The sequence below is a fragment of the Biomphalaria glabrata genome, chromosome 3 (genome assembly GCF_947242115.1).
Source record: "Biomphalaria glabrata chromosome 3, xgBioGlab47.1, whole genome shotgun sequence".
In the NCBI taxonomy this organism is placed as follows: domain Eukaryota; kingdom Metazoa; phylum Mollusca; class Gastropoda; family Planorbidae; genus Biomphalaria; species Biomphalaria glabrata.
The window spans coordinates 3,978,329-4,002,113 of NC_074713.1; the positions used below are offsets into that span (position 1 = coordinate 3,978,329).

Below are 23,785 nucleotides of genomic sequence, written 5' to 3' on the forward strand. Positions count from 1 at the left end.
TAACTATAAGTCTATGGCGTCGATCTTATCTAAATTTTCCCACCCCACTCTAGATATACATCTGATTGGTGTAGATAAACACCAAAACACTTTTTACATGACCTCTATATTTATACATGCTACATTTTTATCGTTTTTAATGGCATCTAATTTATTCGTATCTAATGCATTAGGCCTACACTTTTTGTCATGTAAATAAAAATGAATATATTAATTATTGCTTATTTCACGATTTTTACAATTACTATTTGTTAGATAAAATGATCAGATGATGAAATGACCAGGGGATGAAGTGACCAGGGATGAAATGACCGGGAACCTATTGCTCTAAACTGCCCACATGTTGTGACGTCACAGACCAGTGTTCAGGCCTTCTTTAACGTTTGGTATTTGTCGAAGGCGGTCAATTTTTATTCAACGAAACAAAAAAATCTGTTGCATTTGCACCTCTTTGAATTTTGATTATATAAAAATTAGATTTGAAGCGAATAAACATTTATCTACTAACGCTTTTCTTGTTACAAAAGTTGTCCGCGTGTCCATACATCTTTCTGTGCTGTCGTTTGCGTGACTGGCGTGACCAAATAGACTCTATATCCTTGCTTAGCGTGGTGTTTAAGTCCATTACAAACACACATTAGGGCCTATCTAAACTGTTTCGAATGTTCTTCACACATCAGTAGGCCAGCTCGGTCATCTTCCCCAACCCAGGTCCACAATGGGCCTCATTCACCGAAACGTACGGTCACGTGACAACCATCAACGATTCACTTGTGTGTATAGAATAGTATAGATTAGTACTGGAAAGATGGGGAAGCAATGTGTTGCATTTGACAGTATAATGCACTCCTGCATCTCAGAGTTGGAATGCAGAAAAACACTTGACGGACTCACTGGGAGAGTTTACAGAAAATTATTACCATGGAAGTTTTACAAATAAAACCTAAACACCTAATTTAAAAAAAAAACAATATCTGTTTCGGTGTTTAGTGTTTGTTGTTTTTCTAAAATGTCTCAACAACAACAAAAATAGCCTACTCATCCAGAGACTTTGCCTGACCATACTAATGACCTGAATATGGTTGCGTAGAAATTTTAAAAAGATATCACGTGATATCTAAAATTAGCACATATAAAACAAGCATTATGTCCCCTGATGTACACCATCATAATCCTGACCAATCTTGACTCTACTCATTTTCTACTGACTCTAGTATAGTTATTAGTATAGAGCCTAGCCCTAGACCTAGATATCTAGATCTAAATCTAATCTAAATCATCTTATCAGTATCTAGACTCTAAATCTAGATTAAGTAATGAGTGATGCGTATTCATAAAATTGTTTTTTGTATGGCATGGTAAATTGAAATTAAGCTTACTTTAAACTAAGTTATAGTTATAGACTTATAGATCTATTCACTATTGAACTATTCTCTATATTATAGACTAGTATATTAGATCTCTTTATTTTGTTACATTTCTCCACTAGATCTATCCAGGCTCTCTGCAAACTGCACCACACAACACAACAAACTTAAGTTAAAGAACCTCAATCTCAGGGCTCCAAAGTAACAGTTTAATTTCAAATACATCACAGCTAATACTAATACTGGACAATTGGCAACAACATTTACTTTAAGTACACTGACTGTACAAAAACATTGCTTCTTTTCCAGACTGATTTCACACACCGTGCTGGTTCTGACTTCGCCTCGTACTGTTCACATTGCGAGGTAACGTGAAGTGTCTTGATTTTGACACACTCACTCTTATATTATACTAATATAGCATCTCTACTGGCCTTTTTGAACCGGATGGAACATTGTTTGACCACTCCAATTGATCACTTTCGCCGTGACTTGCGTGCATAATATTTACAACACTGGTCCTTCCCGAACTGGCGTGTACTTTCACTGCTTGTCCTGCGCTGGACTGAGGCGATTTGGGTAGGCTAAAACACACACAGCACTACCCCATCTGTCTCACCACCAGGTTTATAAAAATATATATATAGATGTATAAAAAAAATATAATAAGTGTATTAGTTATTAAATCTAGTGTATATTAAATATTAGATCTACATTATATTTAGGAAGGAATTTCTGAAACTTATGAAACAAAATTAATAATTAATTAAGTTTTGTTGACGCCACTTTAAAGTTGAGAATGTATCATTGTATGTAATAAAGTTAAATAGAGTCTTTACTCAAAGCTATTTTAAAAAAGTGTTTTGTAATGTAAGCTACACTTACACAGCTGACACGTCTTACATTTGAGATGTTCAGTGCTATATTTTTATACGGCAGGGATATTTTAACACAAGTCCTTTTTATTGATCAAACTAAGTTGCATCATTGCCTATTATAATAATTTAAAATATCTAACATGTGGCTGAGTGATAAAGTGCTTGACTTTGAACTGAGGTGTCTTATATTCAAATATGGGTGAAGACTGGGATTTTGAACTTCTGAATTTTTAGGACATCCTTGGTCCACCAAACTCTGGGTACCTGATATTGGGAAAAGTAAAGCAGTTGGCTGTTTTGCTGGTCACATGACAACATCTTAACTTATATAATACAGACGTTACTTCAAAAAAGAAGATAATTATGTCCTATTATGCATCATGCATTTTACCTTTACCTATCCCTTAGTCTGTTGTGTTGGGGCACCAAGCAAGACTTGTCAATCATCTTTCTCCATTCCTCCCTGTCTTTTGCCTTGTTTAGAACCTCTTTTAATGGCAGGCCTGTCCATTATTTTATGTTGTCCTCCCATCACTTTCTCTGTCTGCCTCTTCTTCTTTTTCCTGGTACTGTTCCCTGAAGGGAGGTCTTTGCGAGCCCAGAAGATCTTGTAATATAGCCATAGATTTTAAGCTTGCATTTTTTCTACAATAGTTAGCAGGTCATCATGGGGTCCGATCGCTGCAGTAACCCTGTCTCTAATCTCTTGGTTTGTGATGCGGTCCATTTGCTACTTTACTTTTAAGTTTTATATCCTGAAGGCTTTCTAAATTTAGTGATTTTACTAAAGGTGTTACTCTAGTGAAATGTGAATATTCGTTTGTTATGAATCTCACTTCTCTATTTTGTGTCTGTTACAGTTTCTTAATGTTTTCTTGAGTTGAGGGGTCTTACTGACTTAGATCATCCCATGCCGTTCGGCTCATTGGGCGGCAAGCTGTTTCCACAAAAATCTGTTCCAGTTTCTTAATGTTTTCTTGAGTTGAGGGGTTTCAAACAGAAGATGCATATAATATTTTATGATTGGCCTAACCAAGATTAAATAACATTTTAGTTTGATGTTCTTATTTGATTTTAGAAATTTCTTTTCATGAACCCTAATGCTTTGTTTGATTTTTTGACAGTTTCATTAATATGGGGATTCCATGACAGTTTTTCATTTATTATAACACCTAGGTATTTTGCGTTTTTAGTCTGTGTTACCTGTTTACCATGAATAAGATAAGTGGAATTAATTTGTTTTAGTTTTTTTGTTACTCTTAATAAGTGACATTTTTCTGGGTGGAAAGACATACTCAACTCAAGAAAACATTAAGAAACTGGAACAGACACAAAATAGAGCAGTGAGATTCATAACAAACGAATATTCACATTTGACTAGAGTAACACCTTTAGTAAAATCACTAAATTTAGAAAGCCTTCAGGACAGAAGGCTCAAAAGTAAAGTAGCAATCATACATAAAACACTGAACCATAATCTTCAAATACAAAAACAGAATTTAATAAAATACTCTGAAAGACACAAAGATAAAGGCACATTCCTCGTCCCATATGCTAGGACAAATTTGTACAAACACTCCTTCTTCCCTAGTGCTATTAGAGCATGGAATGGGTTGCCTGAGCTAGCCAGGAAAACCAGTGACTTGGCTGAATTTAAGTCATTGGTTAATATGCATGACTAAATGCATGACGCGTAGGACGTAATCATCTTCTTTTTTGAAGTAACGTCTCTATTATATAAGTAAGATAAGATACTCCAATTGGATTCCCATTTCTGTAATTCATCTAATTCTCTTTATAAAATTTCTGTATCTTGTGCTATTTTTATTGTTCTATATATTATGCAATTGTCTGCAAATAATCTGACTTTTGTTCCTGAACTAATGCAATTTGGTAAATCATTTATGTCTATTAAAAATAGTAGTGGACCCAAGACTGTTCCTTGAGGTACACCTGAGTTTACTGTTATTGATGTTGATTTAGAGCCATTTATTATTAAAGTTTGTTCTCTCCCTATCAGAAAATCTTTAATCCACTGATGCAATGGACCATCAATGCTAAAATATTTTAATTTTTTTAAGCAAACTATGGTGGTGAACTTTGTCAAAATCCTTGGGAAAATCTAGCAAGATAGCATCTATTTGCTCTCTATTATCTAAACCTTTTGAAAAATCATCAATTAGTCCTATTAGTTGTGTTTCACATGATCTATATTTCTTAAAGCCATGTTGGTATGGAGTCAGGACATTATGTTTGTCTAAGTGGTTTATGATGTTGCTACATATTATGTGTTCTAGGATTTAATATGTGATGCTGGTAAGTGATACTTGTCTGTAGTCAGATTTTACTACTTTTTTTAATTGGGGGGGGGGGGTGACATTAGCTTCTTTCCAGTCCCTTGGTACACTGCCCTGGTTATGAGATGCCTGAAAAAGTATTTTGAACATTGGGGCTTGCTCATTGCTTAGTTCTTGGAGTAATCTAGCCCCGTCAACCGTTGGCCCATAGAAACAGATTACCTTTACAACATCTGCCCTATAGTCACTATAGACCATCTGCATGGTCCAAAAGGGGTACCTTCACTTACTTTTGACAAATTAGACAAAAGGAACTTTTAACCCTCTTGAGATGGAGCATTTTAGCATGTCTTGTGCCGAAAAGACGGAGCACTATTTCCAGACTAAGCACTTCTCTTACAATAAAATAACAAATAAACTAATTACTTTACATACACAAAACTATATATATTATTGCAGAGAAATGAATGAACTAATACAATCTTATGGAATCAATCAAATATTAATATTTATTTAAATAAGCCAACCAAGCTAATTTTCATAATTTATGCACATAAATTTCCAAAAATGTTTTTACAAAACAGAACAGAATTTTAAAAGTTAAAAGTTTTTTAAAAGGTTTTAGGCTTGATTAAGCCCTAATACATGTGTTTAGGGAAACAAGGTACACGGAGACCCTTCAGACACTTCTATCACATTATTTAACTACTTTTCTCCCCCCCCCCTTCCAAGGTACAAACACCTTCATTTTTGCCACAGTGACAGCCACCCATTTATGACCCAGGGATCTTATTTTGAGCTGTTTGTTGGTCAGAAAGTTGGCATCATATTTATTAATCTCCCTGACAAACATTTGAACTAAATTGATAGTAAAAAAGAGCATAAAACAGTCTATGGTTCTCAAATGGGTCTTCTCTATCCAGCTCCTCACCCTTACCTCTAGACCATGTTACCATGAACAGACATCGTCAACACTATACTAGATCTAGATCTAGTACTAGTGTAAACTTATATCTAAAACGTTTCTTAATAATGCCCTGATTTTTATTAGGGCTATCATAGTTTAAATAAAATCAAAGTCAGTAAGTTGGCTTTCATCAATATCACCGGCTGACATGTTAAAATTTTCACCACTAGCTAACTTCAAAAAATCAATACAAAGAAATTATTGCATAAAAACAGCGAAAGAAGCCGCCATTACAGTCAACTAATGTGTAAAAATATTAAGAACTAATCTGATTGGCTGATACAAACACTGCCTAGCCTATCTTGTGGTTGGAAACATTGCGGCCGATAGATTGGCCGCATTGTCTTTTTTGCCTTATAGCCTTGGGCCGATAGATCGGCCAGGTCATCTTAAGAAGGTTAATATGTACATCTTTTTTTTCCTTCATCTCTTCTTTTACTTTTTTTTTTTTTAGATTTGTTTTAAATTTTTATTTTTTAGGTGAAAGTCAAAGGATCACAAACATGTCTTTAACAACTTATGTCGGCTATGTCGTCAAGTTTATATATTTTTTCCTGTCCAACCTGTATTCTTTGCCATGCTATCTGGTATGGATGGTTCTTCTCACCCCACTACGATTTATTGCTCCAAATTTATACTGGAAGATAGAATCTTTTATGTTCAGGATGTTGCAGTGCATGGTGGTCACATGGTTTGAAATCAACAACTTTAAGGGTAAATGTATACATATTATTGGCTTCCCTAAAACCTTAGCAGTCAGTCGTCTTAAGAAACAGAGTTGACTTTTTTTTTCTTTACAATCTTGCTGCAACAGAAAAATATTAGTTTGTGGTGGAAATAGTGTGAGAGGTTTCATACAATTGAATGGCCAAACATAAGAAGTTGACTCGTTTAAATCAGGTCAAACATAAACGAGAGATGAAGGATAAATAAAAGAGATAAAATTCATTTTGAGTTTGGCATATGCTGCCATGACCAAACTGTGAAAGAGTAAAATCAGCTTTCCAGTAAAATTAAAACTGTATTCTTCACTAGTAGTCTCTGTACTCTTGCATAGTTGTGAAAGTTGGACACTGAACTCTGAGGCTGAAAGAAGAATTTAAGCTTTTGAGTATAAATGCTACAGAAAAATGGCTGGGTATCAGTTACCAGGAAAAGAAGACAAAGGAGTTTGTACTTTTACAAGTCAACACTCTGGCTGGCAAGAAGGAAGAGCTCCTCAATACTGTGAAGAGACGAAAGCTGAGCTGGTTTGGTCCTAGTGTAAGACATGACTCACTGTCAAAAGTCATTCTTCAAGCTACAGGGGAGGGAGCAGGAAGAAAAGTTGGCTGTTAGAATGGAATTGATTGGACTGGTCTCTCTCTTGATATCTTAGAACAGCTGCTGATTGAAAAAAAGTGGAAGGTTTTGTTTACTCGAACTGTCAAAGCACGCTTACAATGAAAGTCAAGGGACACATGATGACTATGAGATGATGCAACAGCAAATTTATCTCAAACAAAAATTATTTCAAATCTGTCATCAAATAACCAAGAATGTTGCTTTTATTTAGTGTGGCTTAGCTAAAAAAAAGTCTATTAATTCATCTTGACTAACATAAGTATCATAGAGTGACAAACTATTTAAAAAAAAAACAACTAAAAATCAGATTTATAGAATAAACAAAAAATATTGGGCTATTTAAATTATTGTTTAATTTAGAATTTCTATCTACCTATAGAATGAAAACTCTGAAGCCATGTTTAAATTTTCATTTTAGAGTGCTGCACTTAGCTAAATTCAAATTTAGTTGTTAAGGTTCAGTAAATTTAATGGTTATGGTATATGCTTAGTAAATTTAGGAATATATATAGGTAAATCAACTCGGCTTAATAAAAAAAAATATGGTGTTGAATTTTTGTTAGTTCAAGAGTGTGGCGATGACATTGGAGTTCTTCACAACAAGGGAGCTATACTCCTGTGTAACCACCAGTCCACTGGAGACACCCCAGTCATAATGGTGTCAACCTACAACAAGAAAATGGCATCTGGCACTATGTTGTGGATCATCTATGTCATTTTTAAATACACCCATTTTGGTGTGGTGTCCTGCCTTAGAGGGGATTTCTTCATTGATCAGGTAATCATTTTATTTTTACCTAATATACACATGCCTCTTGTTTTCAATATACCGGTACTAAATAAAAACATTTGCTAAAAATATGTGGGAAGCGTGGTCCAGAGGCCAAGTACGCTTGAATTGGCTTGGCTACCTACAAAGGGGGCTCGCGGTTTGACACTGACTCGAACAGAGTTGTGTTTACTGAGCGCCTAAAGGCAGCACGGAAAACCTCCCAGATATCCCCTCTACCCAATGGTCCACAAATGAGATTGGACCATAGCGCTCTGAGCATGCTATAAGCATTAAAGTAGCGCTATATAAAAGCTATAATTTATTTATTTGATACTAACTACCAAAAAATTTATAAATTATTATATTTTAATTTAGACATATCTTTGTTTATATAAAATATTCTGAAAACAAGACTTAATGTAATACTTTGACTGAAGCTTATTCCTATTAATTTGAAACATTCTGATAGTCAAAGTAGTTAAAATTCACGATATTTTGATTGAAACAGATCTGAGTCTTTTTATTTGCGCAGGGAAAAGACGTGCGTCAGCTCCAACTGGATAGGCTTAAGAAACACCTGGTCGAGATTTACCTTCCAAGAAATAAAAAATGGTTGCTTGTATTTCCTGAAGGTGGTTTTATGTACAAAAGATTGGAGTCAAGTCAACAGTAGGTGGACAATTATTCCAATTATTGTACCCGATAAGTTTGTTGCAATAATAAATGGTCAAATTTGGTTAAAGTTACACAACAAAACTACAGCACATAAGAAATTAGCAGAACAAATTAAAACCACAATAAGCACACACTATTCAATTAGTTGCAGTTTTAATCTTTTTGTGTTAAACTATACTATTTAAAATAAATGTATTTGTAATTACATTTATTGAAAAAAAAAGGCTAAATTTGTTTGTGCTTTTCAAACAAATCACAAAATTGTGAAATGGTTTAGGTATTTTCTCTGCATAACACTGAATTGGTTTTAAGGCTCAGCAAATATTTTTTTGAATCCTTGAGACTTCTTTTGTCCTGACTTGTGAGTTTCAGAGTTCCTTTAGAAATACAAATTATTGCATCCTAGCCCAAACCATGGAGCCAGTGTCAAGTAATTAATGGCTTGCAGATGATTTCTACATGTAATAGAAATCTAATACACACCAAGGAAAGACTTAATGGCTCTGCAACAATTAATTTATTCATTGTGACATGCTGTCTCCTTCAGCACTCTACTGTTTACTGACTCTCTTCTGCACAGTATGTACACAAGTCACTTTATCAGGTGTTACTCATCCAACTCTTATATGCTAGACTGAATAACTCCAGTTTACTGGCACATACAGATTTGTTAAAATACAAAAATAGTTTTGTTCATTTGTACATAGTTCGTTGAGACGACTGTATTGTCCACAATAGTAAAACTATTTAAATACAATTACTTGAATATTTCCAATATTAAAAAAATTAAACTCTCTCCCTAATAGCAAGTGTTACATTTCTATGTGTATTTATGTATGTTGTGTATTTGTTTTGTTTGTTTTTTTGTAGTCTCCCTTGTTCTACTGTTAAGTGTGTTCACAGGTTTTTCTCAAGTATGTTATTAGTGTGTATTACAGTCTCCTGTTAATTTTTCACCTTCTTGTTCATGTCAGTAAAATGGAGTTGTATCTTTAACATCAGTGTTGTAATTAAATCTTAATTAATAATATAACAGCAAGATAAAAAAAAACTACGGACCGCTGTGAGATACAAAACCCCCACCAAAAGTTACCAGGAGACATTCAGTAGTATCTGGCTAACCAAATAGTAAAGACAATGGGCTTTGCTAGAAAACAACTAACTAAAGGCTATTGGCCATTGATCTGGCTTCAATAAAGATATGTGATGAATCTAATGAACTTTATATCACTTGAGATTTAAAATCTTGAAAGGTAACTTTTTTTCTGACAAAAAAATAAAATGCAACAAAACTGAAATATTCAATATTTTTTTATTAGATACGCCCGGAAAAATGGATACCCTGTTCTTCAGCATACTACACTTCCACGTATTGGTGCTGTAAAAACTATCCTCGACACTGTGGGTGTCCCTCAACAAGCATCAGACAATGTGGAGCCGAATGGTAACTATCAAATTAAAGGTAAGTCACTCGGGATAGATTTGTTTGCAATTAATAATTCAAAGATATTCTAAAAAAAAGAATAATGATAAAATAAGTTCAAGTTTAAATTTTCATTTCAATTAAAAGCATTAACAAGGAAATATCTCTACTCTTATTTCAGATGAATATTGAAATTTTAATTATTTAATTCAAAGATTTTAAAGTAGTAAAAAAAAATATTTTTTAAAATTATTATAATGGAAATAATGATGTCTTTTTAAATAAATCAAATGTTTAAAAAATATTTAATACTCATAAGAGCCTTTACGTAGCCTTTCGAAAGCTAGAAATCAGAACATTGTCTCATTATGCTTTTAATTATTGGGATGAACCTCTGTGTTGTGTATTTTTCTTCTTTGTTTTGTGTTTAATAAAAATGAAAGTGCAGCATGACATATTTTTTGTCCTTTAGATTCCTCTAAACCACTAGAGTGGGTCATCGACATGACTATTGCCTACAAAGATAGAAAGGCTTTGGATATGTTGGGCATGGTTGTTGGACTTTATCCTCAAAGTGATGTGCTAGTTCATTACAGGTGAGAATATTATCTTGAAATAAAATAAATAATAGATTGTCCTGTTTTTGGTCAAGCTGGGATGCAGACTAGTAAGGAATGAATACCACTTTAGTCCCAATATACACAAAAACAACTGGTAGCAATACTGAAACTAAAAATAATATGAAAATTAAATTCTTTGCATCAAATTTCTTCTTCTTTGTTCTCATTTTGCATGTCAGAGAGTCCAGATCACTAATTCTATATCTGAGATGAATCGTGCAGTGGTTTCCAGATCAGGCAGTTCTCCGTATAGTTTTTGCTATATAAGAGGGTTTTGGGGCCAGAGTCTTGTTCAAGCCTCTTGATATAGTATGCAGCTTTGAAGGACATGGTCAGCATTCTATAGTGATGCTCCACAAGGGCAGGTTTCACTCGTCCAGAACAAATGTTGTCTCATTCTATTATGTCCGGTTCTGAGTAAAAAAATTATATGTTGGTCTTGTCGAGATAGCTTATAATTGAGATGAACTGGTCCAATTCTCGTTTATTCTACACTCTATTATTTTTTTAAATTTTTTTTTGGTACAGAGGGATTTTCATTTGTTTGTTGATTCTTCCATCTTTGGCCAGTGTGTGTCTGCTTTTTCATTTGTCTTGTAATTTAATGTGTTCTGGAATCCATTGAAGAACAGTTTACCTTGCTGTTGATGTTAAGGCTTACAAGAGCTGTCCTGAGTTGTATCCCTTAAAAGTGAAAGAAAAAGCAAAGACCATAAATATTTTTGATTAGAAATCTCTGTTCTAGGAAAGAAAATGTTACATTTACTAGTATAACATGTTCAATCAGAGAACATATATTTTCATAATGAACTGATGGCACAGGAAGGGGTGGCAGTGCCTGACTGGCTAACACGTAAAAGAAGCCAGCATACTATGGGCAATCAAGTGTGACCAGTAAACAGGGATTAAAGAATGTATGTCTATTTGATAAAGGAATCCATCATTCCCAAAAAGTTAACAAACATAAACTGTTCTGCATTTGCACCAATTACTGTAGACTAAAAAAAAAACTTTATCAGAATTGGATAAGATTTATCCATACAGGCTGACTTTAGGGATACGTTCCACCTCTGAGGATAGTGAAGATGCTGGGAAGACTCATTCTAGCGCGAGTATCTAATTGTTGACCACTTTTTCTTGCCATGTCATTTTCAGCGCAAAGGAATGCAATCAATTTTCGCTCTTGATCAGCATAAGTAGACCTTGAATCATTGCCACACAGTAGAGTGCTCACATGCCTTATGGACCTCCATTTCGGTCATTGTGGTGAGCTTCCAGTTTTCCCAAACTCATGGTCATCTTGAATTGTGGAACCTTAGTAATAATGGCATCTAGATTGTTTTTGTTAATTAGAATTTAGGTTGATGTTGTAGCAGGTGGCCATGTTAATAACTGAAATTCACCACCACTCCATCTGTGAGGTGTACAAACAAAACATTTTCTTTCTTCAACAATATTGCCTTATGTTTACATTCATTTCTTATTCAATATGCTAGGACAAAATGGTACAAGTGCTCCTTCTTTCCTAGTGCTATTAGAGCATGGAATGGGTGGGGCTAAAATAAATTAAAATGAATAACTAGATTAACGAATGAATATGCCTAGGGTTTAATTGTTTTTTTTTTAAGAAATACCTACTTATTTTCTTTTTAGAAAATAAAGAAGGTCATAGATATATAGCAGTGTTTTAGAAAAATATATCATGATAATAAAAAGAAAATAATGAAAATAATCAAAAGTACAATAAAGTATTTTAGACAAATATTTTTCTTTTACACAGAGTGTATCGTGCTCAAGATATTCCCAGAGATGACGTGGGGTTAACTTCCTGGTTGTATGATGTTTATGCCAAGAAGGATGCCATGCTAGACTACTACTACAAGGAAGGCCGTCTCCCTGATGAGATCATCAATGCGCCATCAGAGCTGCCGCAGATCCCACTGTCTGTTTTGAAGTTTGACCTCTTGGATCAGCTCCTGGTACACACATTCTATCTAACTTCCTGTTATGTTCACTACCACTACATCATTAAACCCATGTTTCTGTTTGTTTCCTCTTGTCTTCATCTCATATTTTAGAATGATATTTCTTTCTTGAGATTTTAAATCTAATTCAAATCTATTTCTACATGCTAGATTCCACCATATTGAGATTTAGTTGGGTTTTTTTTCTCTTTCACACATTGTAAAGGCTACATTTTCTAGCCATATTTACAAACAATTTAGATTTGTTTGATTCTGTGAAATGCTGAGATTTGTCTAGGCCCCTGTACACAAGTACTATAATGGTTTAATTCATGTTTTCCATTACCTTGTTGGTTTTATTGCTTTGTATCGTAATGTTGATACTTGTTCCAACCAAAAAGCTACATTATTTATCATGCTAAATGATCCATGTCCTGTTCTAAGTGATAATGTCCTGCACTAAATGTTCCATGCCCTGTTCTAAGTGATAATGTCCTGCACTAAATGATCCATGCCCTGTTCTAAGTGATAATGTCCTGCACTAAATGATCCATGCCCTGTTCTAAGTGATAATGTCCTGCACTAAATGATCCATGTCCTGTACTAAATGATCCACGTCCTGCACTAAATGATCCATGTCCTGTTCTAAGTGAAAATGTCCTGCACTAAATGATCCAAGTCCTGTATTAAGGGAATATGTCCTGCACTAAATGAACCTTGTCCTGTACTAAATAAACTTATTTGGTCCTCAATGAACATGCCCTGTACTAAATGGAAGAAGTTCTGTTCTAAATGAAAGAGAAGTCCTGTCCTAAACTAGTGTATCTCAGTGTATATCAATGGCTACCTATCTTACTCTGCAATCTTAACTCTTTCTCTCCTATTTGACGATACCATGGTTGATTTGACCCCATTTAATTAATTTTTGTTTTTTTTATAAACAATTTGTGTTCTATAAAAAGAGCATGTATTGCCCTTCAATTCTATACCAAATAAAATGTTTTCTGATAAACTTTTAAAAGTTTAATGATAACAGGGAAGTGAATTATACATGAACAAAAGAATAATTTCATCAGATCATGGAAAATAATTACGGAGAGAAAGAGTTAATAATTTGACTGTTTTGTTATTTTTCTTATCATTTGTAATTACTCATTGTCCATATAGTCTTTAGTCTCCGGTCAATGGCTCAGTTTATGTGATAGTGCCTGGAATTTACTTCAGAGATTTTTGGAGGAAATTTTTGTATGTAATTACCATTGTATAGGTCACAGTAAATTAGATGTCCTATTTAAAAAAAGAAGTCATTGATGTAAACACATTTAAATTAGCCAACTACTTAGGCATTTCGGGGTAGCACCTGTGGAATATTAGTAGTTTTTTTAATGATCTGAAATCCTCCTTATCAGAAATCTCATTTGCAATAGATTTTGTTGTTTTTTTTTTAGTTTCTCTTATACTATATTGCCCTACGAGCATTTACCCACCTTCTACAGCTGTTATATTGATTCTGGTGTATGGCAATATGATGAACACTATTATTTATTTAGCTATTAGCTCTATAAAAGAAATGGCCCAATCAAAATGATTATTTACTTGACCATCAAATAATTTGGTTCTTCTCGCTCTTTACCTTTTATCTTTCTCCAGGCTTTCTCTCATACTTGCATTACTCTACTTTACTTACTAATTTTTGTTTGTAATTTTTAACAAGTAATTTTTTTTCACTTAAGGATATATGTGAGTTTACTTTATAATATAATTCTATTATATGCTAACACAGAAATGAATATGAAATAGTAGGAATCATTTGGTCTAAGTGAGGTGTACAAACAAAACATTTTCTTTCTACAATATTTCCTTATTCAGTCATGTTTACATTCATTACTTATTCCGTATGCTAGGACAAATTGGTACAAGTGCTCCTTCTTTCCTAGTGCTATTAGAGCATGGAATGGGTTGCCTTGACTTGGCAGAATTGAAGTCATTGGTTAACAGGCATGACTAGATTAACCTAGGAACACGCGTAGGGATTGATCATCTTTTTTGAAGTAATGTCTGTATTTTATATGATAAGTAGAAGCATTTTCTGGATTATCTTTCTTTGCAAAAGAAACGATGAATTCTTTAAGCTATTCATTCCTATATCCAGTTTATAAAAAGTCACATTTAGCTCCTGTGCTATCTAAATAATAATATAATACAAGTACAAGGCCATTAAAATATAGTAAGTAAGTAAAGTTCCCCTTTCAGACCTTGTGGTCTATAGGGCAGATGATGTAAAGGTCATCTGATTCTGTGGCCTACGGTTAACGAGGGTCTCATGGGGCCAGCACAACAACCAACCGCCTTTACTTTTCCCCAACTTATGTCAGGTACCCATTAGAGCTGGGTGAACTCAGAGGCGCCCAAAGATCCCGAAATTAAAAATCCCAGTCTTCACCAGGATTCGGACCCCGGTTCAGTAGCCAAGCGCTTTACCACTCAGCCTCCTAAAAATAGTATAATCAACTTTAATCTAATAAGTGCAAGCGGTAATAACTTAAGAACAGAAAAAAAGCCATATCAACATTCTTCTTTCTATGGTTTACTCTATACACTGCAGTTTCAGGCATTTCATTGCTATGGTTGGCCTTATGCTCTGTAGTGTGTAGTCACTTCTATTTGAGATATTTTTAGAAATGAAAAGCATTATGATCATCTGGCTTTCACTACCCAAAAAAATGAGTTAAGTGTATGTAACTACAGTAACAGAACGAGCTCTTATACAAAAATTTAGAAAACTTCTGGTAACTTCATAATGCACTTTGCTACATTAGACATCGGCTGTTAACACTGCATTTTATTGCAATAGTTATTGAATGCAATTAAATCAATGTCTACTCTTTCATTATTTTTACAATTTCTGTGATTGGACTTATAATAATAAATAAATATACACATGTTTATATTAGCAGATCAGTTATTCCTTATAGGATATAACACCTTTTGTTTCTGTTATCTAACTGTAGTGGATTTTCTGGTATAGGTGCACTGTGATTTTTATCTTGGCTGTATACACTAACTAACTATGTATAGTTACAAAAGTCATAAGTCAAGTTTTCATTCCTCCCATTTTTAAAGTTATGGTGGGCATGAGACTAGACTAGACTGTCATTAAAGAGCTAGGCTATTTAAAAGGACAAAGATAAACTGAAATAAGGTGAATAACATTTGAGGCTGTACACAAGCAAAATAACACTTTTTATTAACAACACATTGGCCAAGGGCTTGAACCCAGATATTAATATTGCCTTGTGCTCTTGGTGGATGAATAACCTCCCTTACATTATAAACACCATTAAAAAATATATCTAATTTATTAATTACTTTTAATCTGTTATAATGGTTTAATTTATAGATATTAATATAGAACATATATATTTGTTATTATTGTTAATTTGTATTCATGCGCCATTTTTTGTTTATTGTTAACCACATTTTGTGGATATTTCCTGCATTATTTATTATTAGCATTATGTTTATCTCTGCTTTGCATTTCTTTTTTTTTTCTTTCAAGAAAGCCAAATCATTTTGTTTTTTAAGATATTTTGTGTGTGTTTGCTGGTTTGAGGTTTTCATTATTTGTACGCATCATTGAAAAGGAAAAAAATCTTTTTGGGGGAGGGCTACATGTCATGCCATATATATTGTAAAATGAAATTACTTTTCATATCATTACAGTATCATATTAACCAGTTGTTTATATTTTTTCTACTTAACATGAAGGTACACCTAGATTTTTTAAATTTGCATTTTATTATTAAAGTGCTGAGTCAAACCTTATGACATGAATAAAATTTGTAGAGTGTTTTATTAGAATTTGGCAGTGCCTGGGATTATAGTTACCTAGAAAGCGATCATGCTACCCAGGAGCTTGGTAGAGTTAGAGGGTATAGTATTGAAGTCTTCGAGGTATGGTGGTTTCAAATAATTTTCATGTAATACAACCAAATAATTGCAAACAGGGGCAGACCCAAGAAATAGAAAAGATTTAAATTGACTCTGTCACATATGTACTGAGTTTAATGTGATCCTACATAGCCAGAGGTTAATATAATTGCAGCATGCCAGATTGATATACTAAAGCATGGCTATAATTTCTTTTAATATACAAGGCTAGTGTTAATTAAAACATATTCAGATAGGAAGATTATCTTTTGGCCAACACCCAAAGAAGGAAGGAAAATTACACCAAGTCTTATGAGGTTTGACTCATAGTTTAAGTGTACAGTAAAATAAATGTGCCATATATGCCAGGTACATTCCATATCTGTTATTTAACTTTCATGAGCAGATTGATTTGAATTATCATTATATTATTATACATTAAGCTCTGTCTAATTATTGAGATTTATCATGCTTCATTGATATACACAGTTAACACTACCATTACTTATACGCATTTATTTATATTTTTCATCATTATACTTCAAATAACTGTTTTTCAACCATGCAGCACTTGAGTAGCTTTTGAAATCTCACGAACATATTTTTAAACACCTCCTTTCTTTTCTTTTTTGGCTTTACTTTTGTTGATATTATCTATTATTGGTTAGAAGAAAAAAAGATGCAATGTTAAGAATTAGCGTAAAAAAAAGTTTTCCTTATAAAATTATTGCATTTTTATTTACAGGTGGCATTAACTAATGATATTTTTATCATTTTGTTCATTTATATGTGTAGTTAGTTAAGTATTTTTCTTGCATTCTGATTTTTTAACATTATGAACTGCCTTTAACAAGGCCTATTGCATTTGTTATTAGACTTCGTTCTTAGATTTAGGCTTGTTTCCCCTTTCATATTCCTAAGGTTGTCCCCCTTAGATTTCCAAGCTTGTTCTTTCCCAGTGAATTCCAACATGAAGTGCCATACCAATATAGTTATTCCTATTTTCATTTGTGTTGTTTCAAGTTAGGAGTTGGCATGCTGAACAAAGTCTGTCCTGACATGAGTAGGCATGTTCAACAAACTAAGTCTGTCCTGACATGAGTAGCCTAGGCATGTTCAACAAACTAAGTCTGTCCTGACATGAGTAGCCTAGGCATGTTCAACAAACTAAGTCTGTCCTGACATGAGTAGCCTAGGCATGTTCAACAAACTTAGTCTGTCCAGACATGAGTAGCCTAGGCATGTTCACCACCAGGCAACAGTCTTAAGTGTAGCAAGTGTGGTCGAGAGGCTAAGTACGCTTGAACTAGGCTACCTATGAAGTGGGCTTGAGGTTTGACGCCCGACTCGAGCAGAGTTGTGTTTACTGAGCGCCTAAAGGCAGCACGGAAAACCTTCTCCCAGATACCCCCTTTCCCCCACTTTTCCACAAACGAGATTGGACCATTGTGCTCTGAGCATGCTAAAAGCATGAAAGTAGAGCTATATAAAAGCTACAATTATAAGTTTTCGTTTTAAAGGGTGATTATTGATATTAGTTCTTTAATTCAACATTGTACATTATTATGATTAGCCAGATGGAACTCTTAACATTATTATTTATTATTATTGAACATTGTCTAGTGTGTTTCTGAGCTACAATAACGTGCTTAGTTGTCCAATGTCTTTGTATGGACATGTTGATAGAGCATCTGGAACAAAACTGGTGCTGCTAGAGTTCAATCTCAGGAGTAACAATCCCAAGAGCCTCTATCCAGATTTGAGCACGAGATCATCTTGGTTTTTATTTTCTTATGCCCCACAATACTTAATCTTGGTTTTTTATTTTCAATAGTTAATGATGGGCTAATAGAAAAATTATTTAGTTCCTGGTGAGACTAGCTCTAAGCCAAGACCAAAATGATAGTGTCTCCAGGCTGTAACATGTCTTAGGTTGTGACATGTTTTGGGCTGTAGCAGATCTTAGGTTGTGACATGTTTTAGGCTGTAATATGTCTTAGGTTGTAACATGTCTAGGCTGTAACATGTCTTAGGTTGTAACATGTCTAGGCTGTAACATGTCTAGGCTGTAACATGTCTTAGGTTGTAACATGTCTTAGGCTGTAACATGTCTTAGGTTGTAACATGTCTAGGCTGTAACATGTCTTAGGTTGTAACATGTCTTAGGTTGTAACATGTCTTAGGTTGTAACATGTCTAGGCTGTGACATGTCTAGGTTGTAACATGTCTTAGGTTGTAACATGTCTAGGCTGTAACATGTCTTAGGTTGTAACATGTCTAGGCTGTAACATGTCTAGGTTGTAACATGTCTTAGGTTGTAACATGTCTAGGCTGTGACATGTCTAGGTTGTAACATGTCTTAGGTTGTAACATGTCTAGGCTGTAACATGTCTTAGGTTGTAACATGTCTAGGCTGTAACATGTCTTAGGTTGTAACATGTCTAGGCTGTAACATGCCTTAGGTTGTAACATGTCTTAGGTTGTAACATGTCTAGGCTGTAACATGTCTTAGGTTGTAACATGTCTAGGCTGTGACATGTCTAGGCTGTAACATGTCTTAGGTTGTAACATGTCTTAGGTTGTAACATGTCTTAGGTTGTAACATGTCTTAGGTTGTAACATGTCTTAGGTTGTAACATGTCTTAGGTTGTAACATGTCTAGGCTGTAACATGTCTAGGTTGTAACATGTCTTAGGTTGTAACATGTCTAGGCTGTAACATGTCTTAGGTTGTAACATGTCTAGGCTGTAACATGTCTTAGGTTGTAACATGTCTTAGGTTGTAACATGTCTAGGCTGTGACATGTCTAGGTTGTAACATGTCTAGGCTGTGACATGTCTAGGTTGTAACATGTCTTAGGTTGTAACATGTCTAGGCTGTAATATGTCTTAGGTTGTAACATGTCTAGGCTGTAACATGTCTTAGGTTGTAACATGTCTAGGCTGTAACATGTCTTAGGTTGTAACATGTCTTAGGTTGTAACATGTCTAGGCTGTAACATGTCTTAGGTTGTAACATGGCTTAGGTTGTAACATGTCTAGGCTGTGACATGTCTAGGTTGTAACATGTCTAGGCTGTGACATGTCTAGGCTGTGACATGTCTTAGGTTGTAACATGTCTAGGCTGTAACATGTCTTAGGTTGTAACATGTCTAGGCTGTAACATGTCTTAGGTTGTAACATGTCTAGGCTGTAACATGTCTTAGGTTGTAACATGTCTAGGCTGTAACATGTCTTAGGTTGTAACATGTCTAGGCTGTGACATGTCTAGGCTGTAACATGTCTTAGGTTGTAACATGGCTTAGGTTGTAACATGTCTAGGCTGTAACATGTCTTAGGTTGTAACATGTCTAGGCTGTAACATGTCTTAGGCTGTAACATGCCTTAGGTTGTAACATGTCTTAGGTTGTAACATGTCTAGGCTGTGACATGTCTAGGCTGTAACATGTCTTAGGTTGTAACATGTCTAGGCTGTGACATGTCTAGGCTGTAACATGTCTTAGGTTGTAACATGTCTAGGCTGTAACATGTCTTAGGTTGTAACATGTCTTAGGCTGTAACATGTCTAGGCTGTAACATGTCTAGGTTGTAACATGTCTTAGGTTGTAACATGTCTAGGCTGTAACATGTCTTAGGTTGTAACATGTCTAGGCTGTAACATGTCTTAGGTTGTAACATGTCTAGGCTGTAACATGTCTTAGGTTGTAACATGTCTTAGGTTGTAACATGTCTTATGTTGTAACATGTCTAGGCTGTGACATGTCTTAGTTTGTAACATGTCTAGGCTGTAATAAGTGTAACATGTCTTAGGTTGTAACATGTCTAGGCTGTGACACTGCTACCATTAACTTTCTTATGCTCAGTCTGCAGCTCATAACTCTCTTGTATAGATTGTAACTCACCTCTTGGTTGATATCTCTCCAATCTGCTCATGTGTTTCTCTCTCTCTCTCTCTTTCTCTCTCTCCGTCCAAAATACTTTAGACTGAGTTTGTACATTTTCTTTAAACATGTTATCTTTGGTATTTTGGAATCTATATTATCATAATCTTTTGTTTCGTGTGCATCCATCTCCCAGGTGTATTGAGTTCATGTTTTACTTTTCTAACTCTCAGAAACAAAAATTAAACGAATATATTCATTTGTTATTGTCTTTTCAATACATTATTCGTTTCTGTTACACTTTTCTCAACTGTGAGTACTGACCTAGATTTTTAGAACTTTAAAAAAAAAGTATTTTTAAAAATGATTTTTGTTTGAGAATAAAGTAATACAACTTGTTTGTGCAGTTGGAAGACTATTTTCAAATTAGGTTGACCAAAAAAGAAATGATTTGCTCATCATATTTAACCGATGCGAAAACAACCCTCCAAAGCTTATACAACTATGATTCCTCTTATATTAAAAACCTCAGAACAGCACTTACAAAGCTCAACAACAACAGTAAAAAAAACTGTTATTTAATGGATACCAGCACATATAGAACTAGAAGGAAATGAGAAGGTTGACACACTCGCCATGAGTGGGAGAACTAACTCACTAATAAACTCTGCAGTCTATCCAGAAGAATGGAAGAAATTAATTGTAAATAAAATAAATGAGAAATGGACGAGCTCTCATCCAAATCACAAGAAAGATGACGCTTACTATAAGCTATCCCGACAAGACCAACGTCTAATCTTTCGACTCAGGACCGGACACAACAGAATGCGACAACACATGTACCTGAAGCTCAAAATTGGAACCAGTGAAATCTGCCCATGTGGAGTATCACCAGAGAATGCCGACCACGTCCTCCAAAACTGCTCTCTTTACCAAGAGGCCTGTATAAGACATTGGCCCCAAATCACCCAAAAAGAAAGAAAACTATATAGAGAGCTCCCTCATTTGGAAACCACTGCGCAGTTCATCTCATGTATTGGTCTAGTCATCTGAACACTCCAACATAACAATGAGAACAAAGAAGAAGAAGCTTCCCAGTACAATTAAAACTGTATTCTTCACTAGTAGTCTCTGTACTCTTACATAACACAACAATGAGAACGAAGAATAAGAAGTTCTTCATATTTAAACAAACAAAAAAACAACACAATATGGTATTGATAAGATGTGATCGATTTCGATCAGAAAAGAGTTATCAGAGATTAGAAGGGAAGAGAGCTTCTGTATAACACACGGAGATCTGTGCAGAACCTTTACCAACAATATTGGAGATTATCATACAAAACCAAAAGGCAGGCGACTCAAAGGCAGACCCCGAATGCGATGGATAGATGATGTGGAAGCAGATCTGAAGCAGCTTGGGGTTAGGGCGTGGAGACGAAAGGCCCAGGAGAGATCTGAATGGAAGGATGTGTTAAAGCAGGCCAGAGCCCTCCATGGGCTGTAGCGCCACTGGGATGGATGGATGGATATCATACATTGTGAGAAAAACAATAAATAACTAAATGTTTGGTGTATCCGGTGTACAGAATAAAGTGTTGATAAGCTAGTCTTTTTTTTTAAAGGCTATGACAGTTTCTTATCTTATCGTCTTATCTTAAATGGTACAGACGTTACTTCAAAAAAGAAGATGATTACGTCCTACGCGTCATGCATTCAGTCATGCATATTAACCAATGACTTAAATTCTGGCAAGTCACTGGTTTTCCTGGCTAGCTCAGGCAACCCATTCCATGCTCTAATAGCACCAGGAAAGAAGGAGTATTTGTACTGCATGTATTTCTTCCGATTGCAGCACAAATAATGTCAGTATGGAGTTAGCATTAGACTTTCATTCTATTTAAAAACGGGCAACCAACTAGTGATAATATAGAAGATTTGCTACCAAGATCAACTGCTAGCTATACAGTGAGATAGTGTAAAAATTAGAGCTTAATTTATTGTTTTTTTAGTTGGCAACAATAAATTTTAACTTAGCGTCCTTGACAGTGTTTAGTTCCATCGGAAAACTCCAACGGACTCCTAAGGTGATGGTACAGTCTGGACATAACAAAATATTTCATAACACCGGAATAAAATAGGTGTAACTATGAAGTCCATACAGAATTACTCAATGTGTATCGTAGACAACAACAACTCGCATACATATGTGCAAGTTCTTCCCACTTTCGTTGAGAATCCCACTTCTGACACCAATTGCTGTAATTCAACCAACAGCGAGCCCAAAGAACCTCAACGAAAGGGATATTTCAAAACACCAATTTAATAATAGAACAATAGTAATGCGATAACAAATGTACCACTAGAGTAACCAATAATAGCAGCACTTCTTTCTGGTTTACATCCTAGATCTAATTATCGGCCATCTTTGACTTCCTCTATCTTTTAACGTGTCCTGTGTCTCGTGGTGCACAGTCTCGCACCGAATGACAGTGCGAAATTTAGAGTCATAACAATATTGTTGTAACCCTGCCCTGCACCAGTGCTTGAGATGCGCACTAGCGCACTGTTGAACGTAAACAGGAAGAGACTAGAAGAGAGAGAATAACAGTGCATCAGGGATTGTAAAGAGTCTGAATGTTTGGAGACAAGAAGCCAGCCTTTGTGCTGCCTGAAGGTTGTAGTAGGGACCTGGAGCGAAGCGGGGAAGGCTGTCGTTGGTCCACATTGGGGTTGCTATCTAAAGGACTGATAAATTAGTAACAAGACTCTGAGGAAGCTGAAGGGTGTTCATGTGTTTGCCCTAGTGAATAAACACACGTATTTATTTCTTTTTAAACTGTGTTGAGTTGCCTGCCTTTTCGTTGAGTGCCTAACCTAGAGAGTTACAACAATATAAATAATTATTAACATTAAATATTATTAACATAAGTAAAGAATTTGTATATAAATTGTGGGATTTCTCTTCTAAAATTCGTCCCCTCCTTTTCGGCTGAGTGAAAACAGATGTTGGATCTAGATGGCTGCCTGGTCGTGCGGTTTGCGCGCTGGACTGTCGTTTGAATTTATCGATGGTCCAGGGTTCAAACCCGCTCCCATCCCCCGTCGTCCTGCAGGAGGTTTGGACTAGGAAGTAAACAATCTTCCACTCTGAAGGAACATCCGAAACATGTAAACATTTTACAAACAAACATTTTACAAACAGATCTAGGCGTATAGCAAAATTTAAATGTATTTCTTTTTTCTTACTTTGAAAAATTATGACGGCTAAACGGATGTAATTCAAGGTGTCTTAGGTTTTGCATGTAGGTTTTGTAAGTATTTGGGACTTAGAGATAGTTTGAACTTAAGTGTATAGGAATGAAATATACTTTGAATGAATGTGAGCCTCGTATTCCAAGTTTTTTCTTTGTTGTAATGAGTGTTTGCGTTATAGTTTGTTCCTAGTGAGTGTCCGCCTAATGAGTGTTTGCCTCGTGTTTTTTGTTCCTAGTGAGTGTCCGCTTAATGAGTGTTTGTCTCGTGTTTTTTGTTCCTAGTGAGTGTCCGCTTAATGAGTGTTTGCCTCGTGTTTTTTGTTCCTAGTGAGTGTCCGCCTAATGAGTGTTTGCCTCGTGTTTTTTGTTCCTAGTGAGTGTCCGCTTAATGAGTGTTTGCCTCGTGTTTTT

General features: G+C 35.0%; 1 protein-coding gene across 2 annotated transcripts; it reads left to right on the forward strand.

Moving 5' to 3' along the window:
• The first annotated feature begins 1,158 nt into the window (after positions 1 to 1,158).
• Positions 1,159 to 20,378, forward strand: LOC106057652 (acyl-CoA:lysophosphatidylglycerol acyltransferase 1-like). Of its 2 annotated transcripts, XM_056023336.1 has the most exons (9): positions 1,159 to 1,358; positions 4,469 to 4,561; positions 5,990 to 6,223; positions 7,417 to 7,631; positions 8,158 to 8,294; positions 9,620 to 9,762; positions 10,196 to 10,319; positions 12,124 to 19,690; positions 20,047 to 20,378. In XM_056023336.1, the coding sequence occupies exons 3-8, from the start codon at positions 6,013 to 6,015 to the stop codon at positions 12,419 to 12,421; spliced, it is 1,128 nt and encodes a 375-aa protein (XP_055879311.1). In that variant the 5' UTR covers positions 1,159 to 1,358; positions 4,469 to 4,561; positions 5,990 to 6,012; the 3' UTR covers positions 12,422 to 19,690; positions 20,047 to 20,378. The 2 variants fall into 2 exon arrangements, with proteins under 2 accessions (XP_055879311.1, XP_055879310.1); XM_056023335.1 differs by lacking the exon at positions 4,469 to 4,561.
• The last annotated feature ends 3,407 nt before the right edge of the window (positions 20,379 to 23,785 follow it).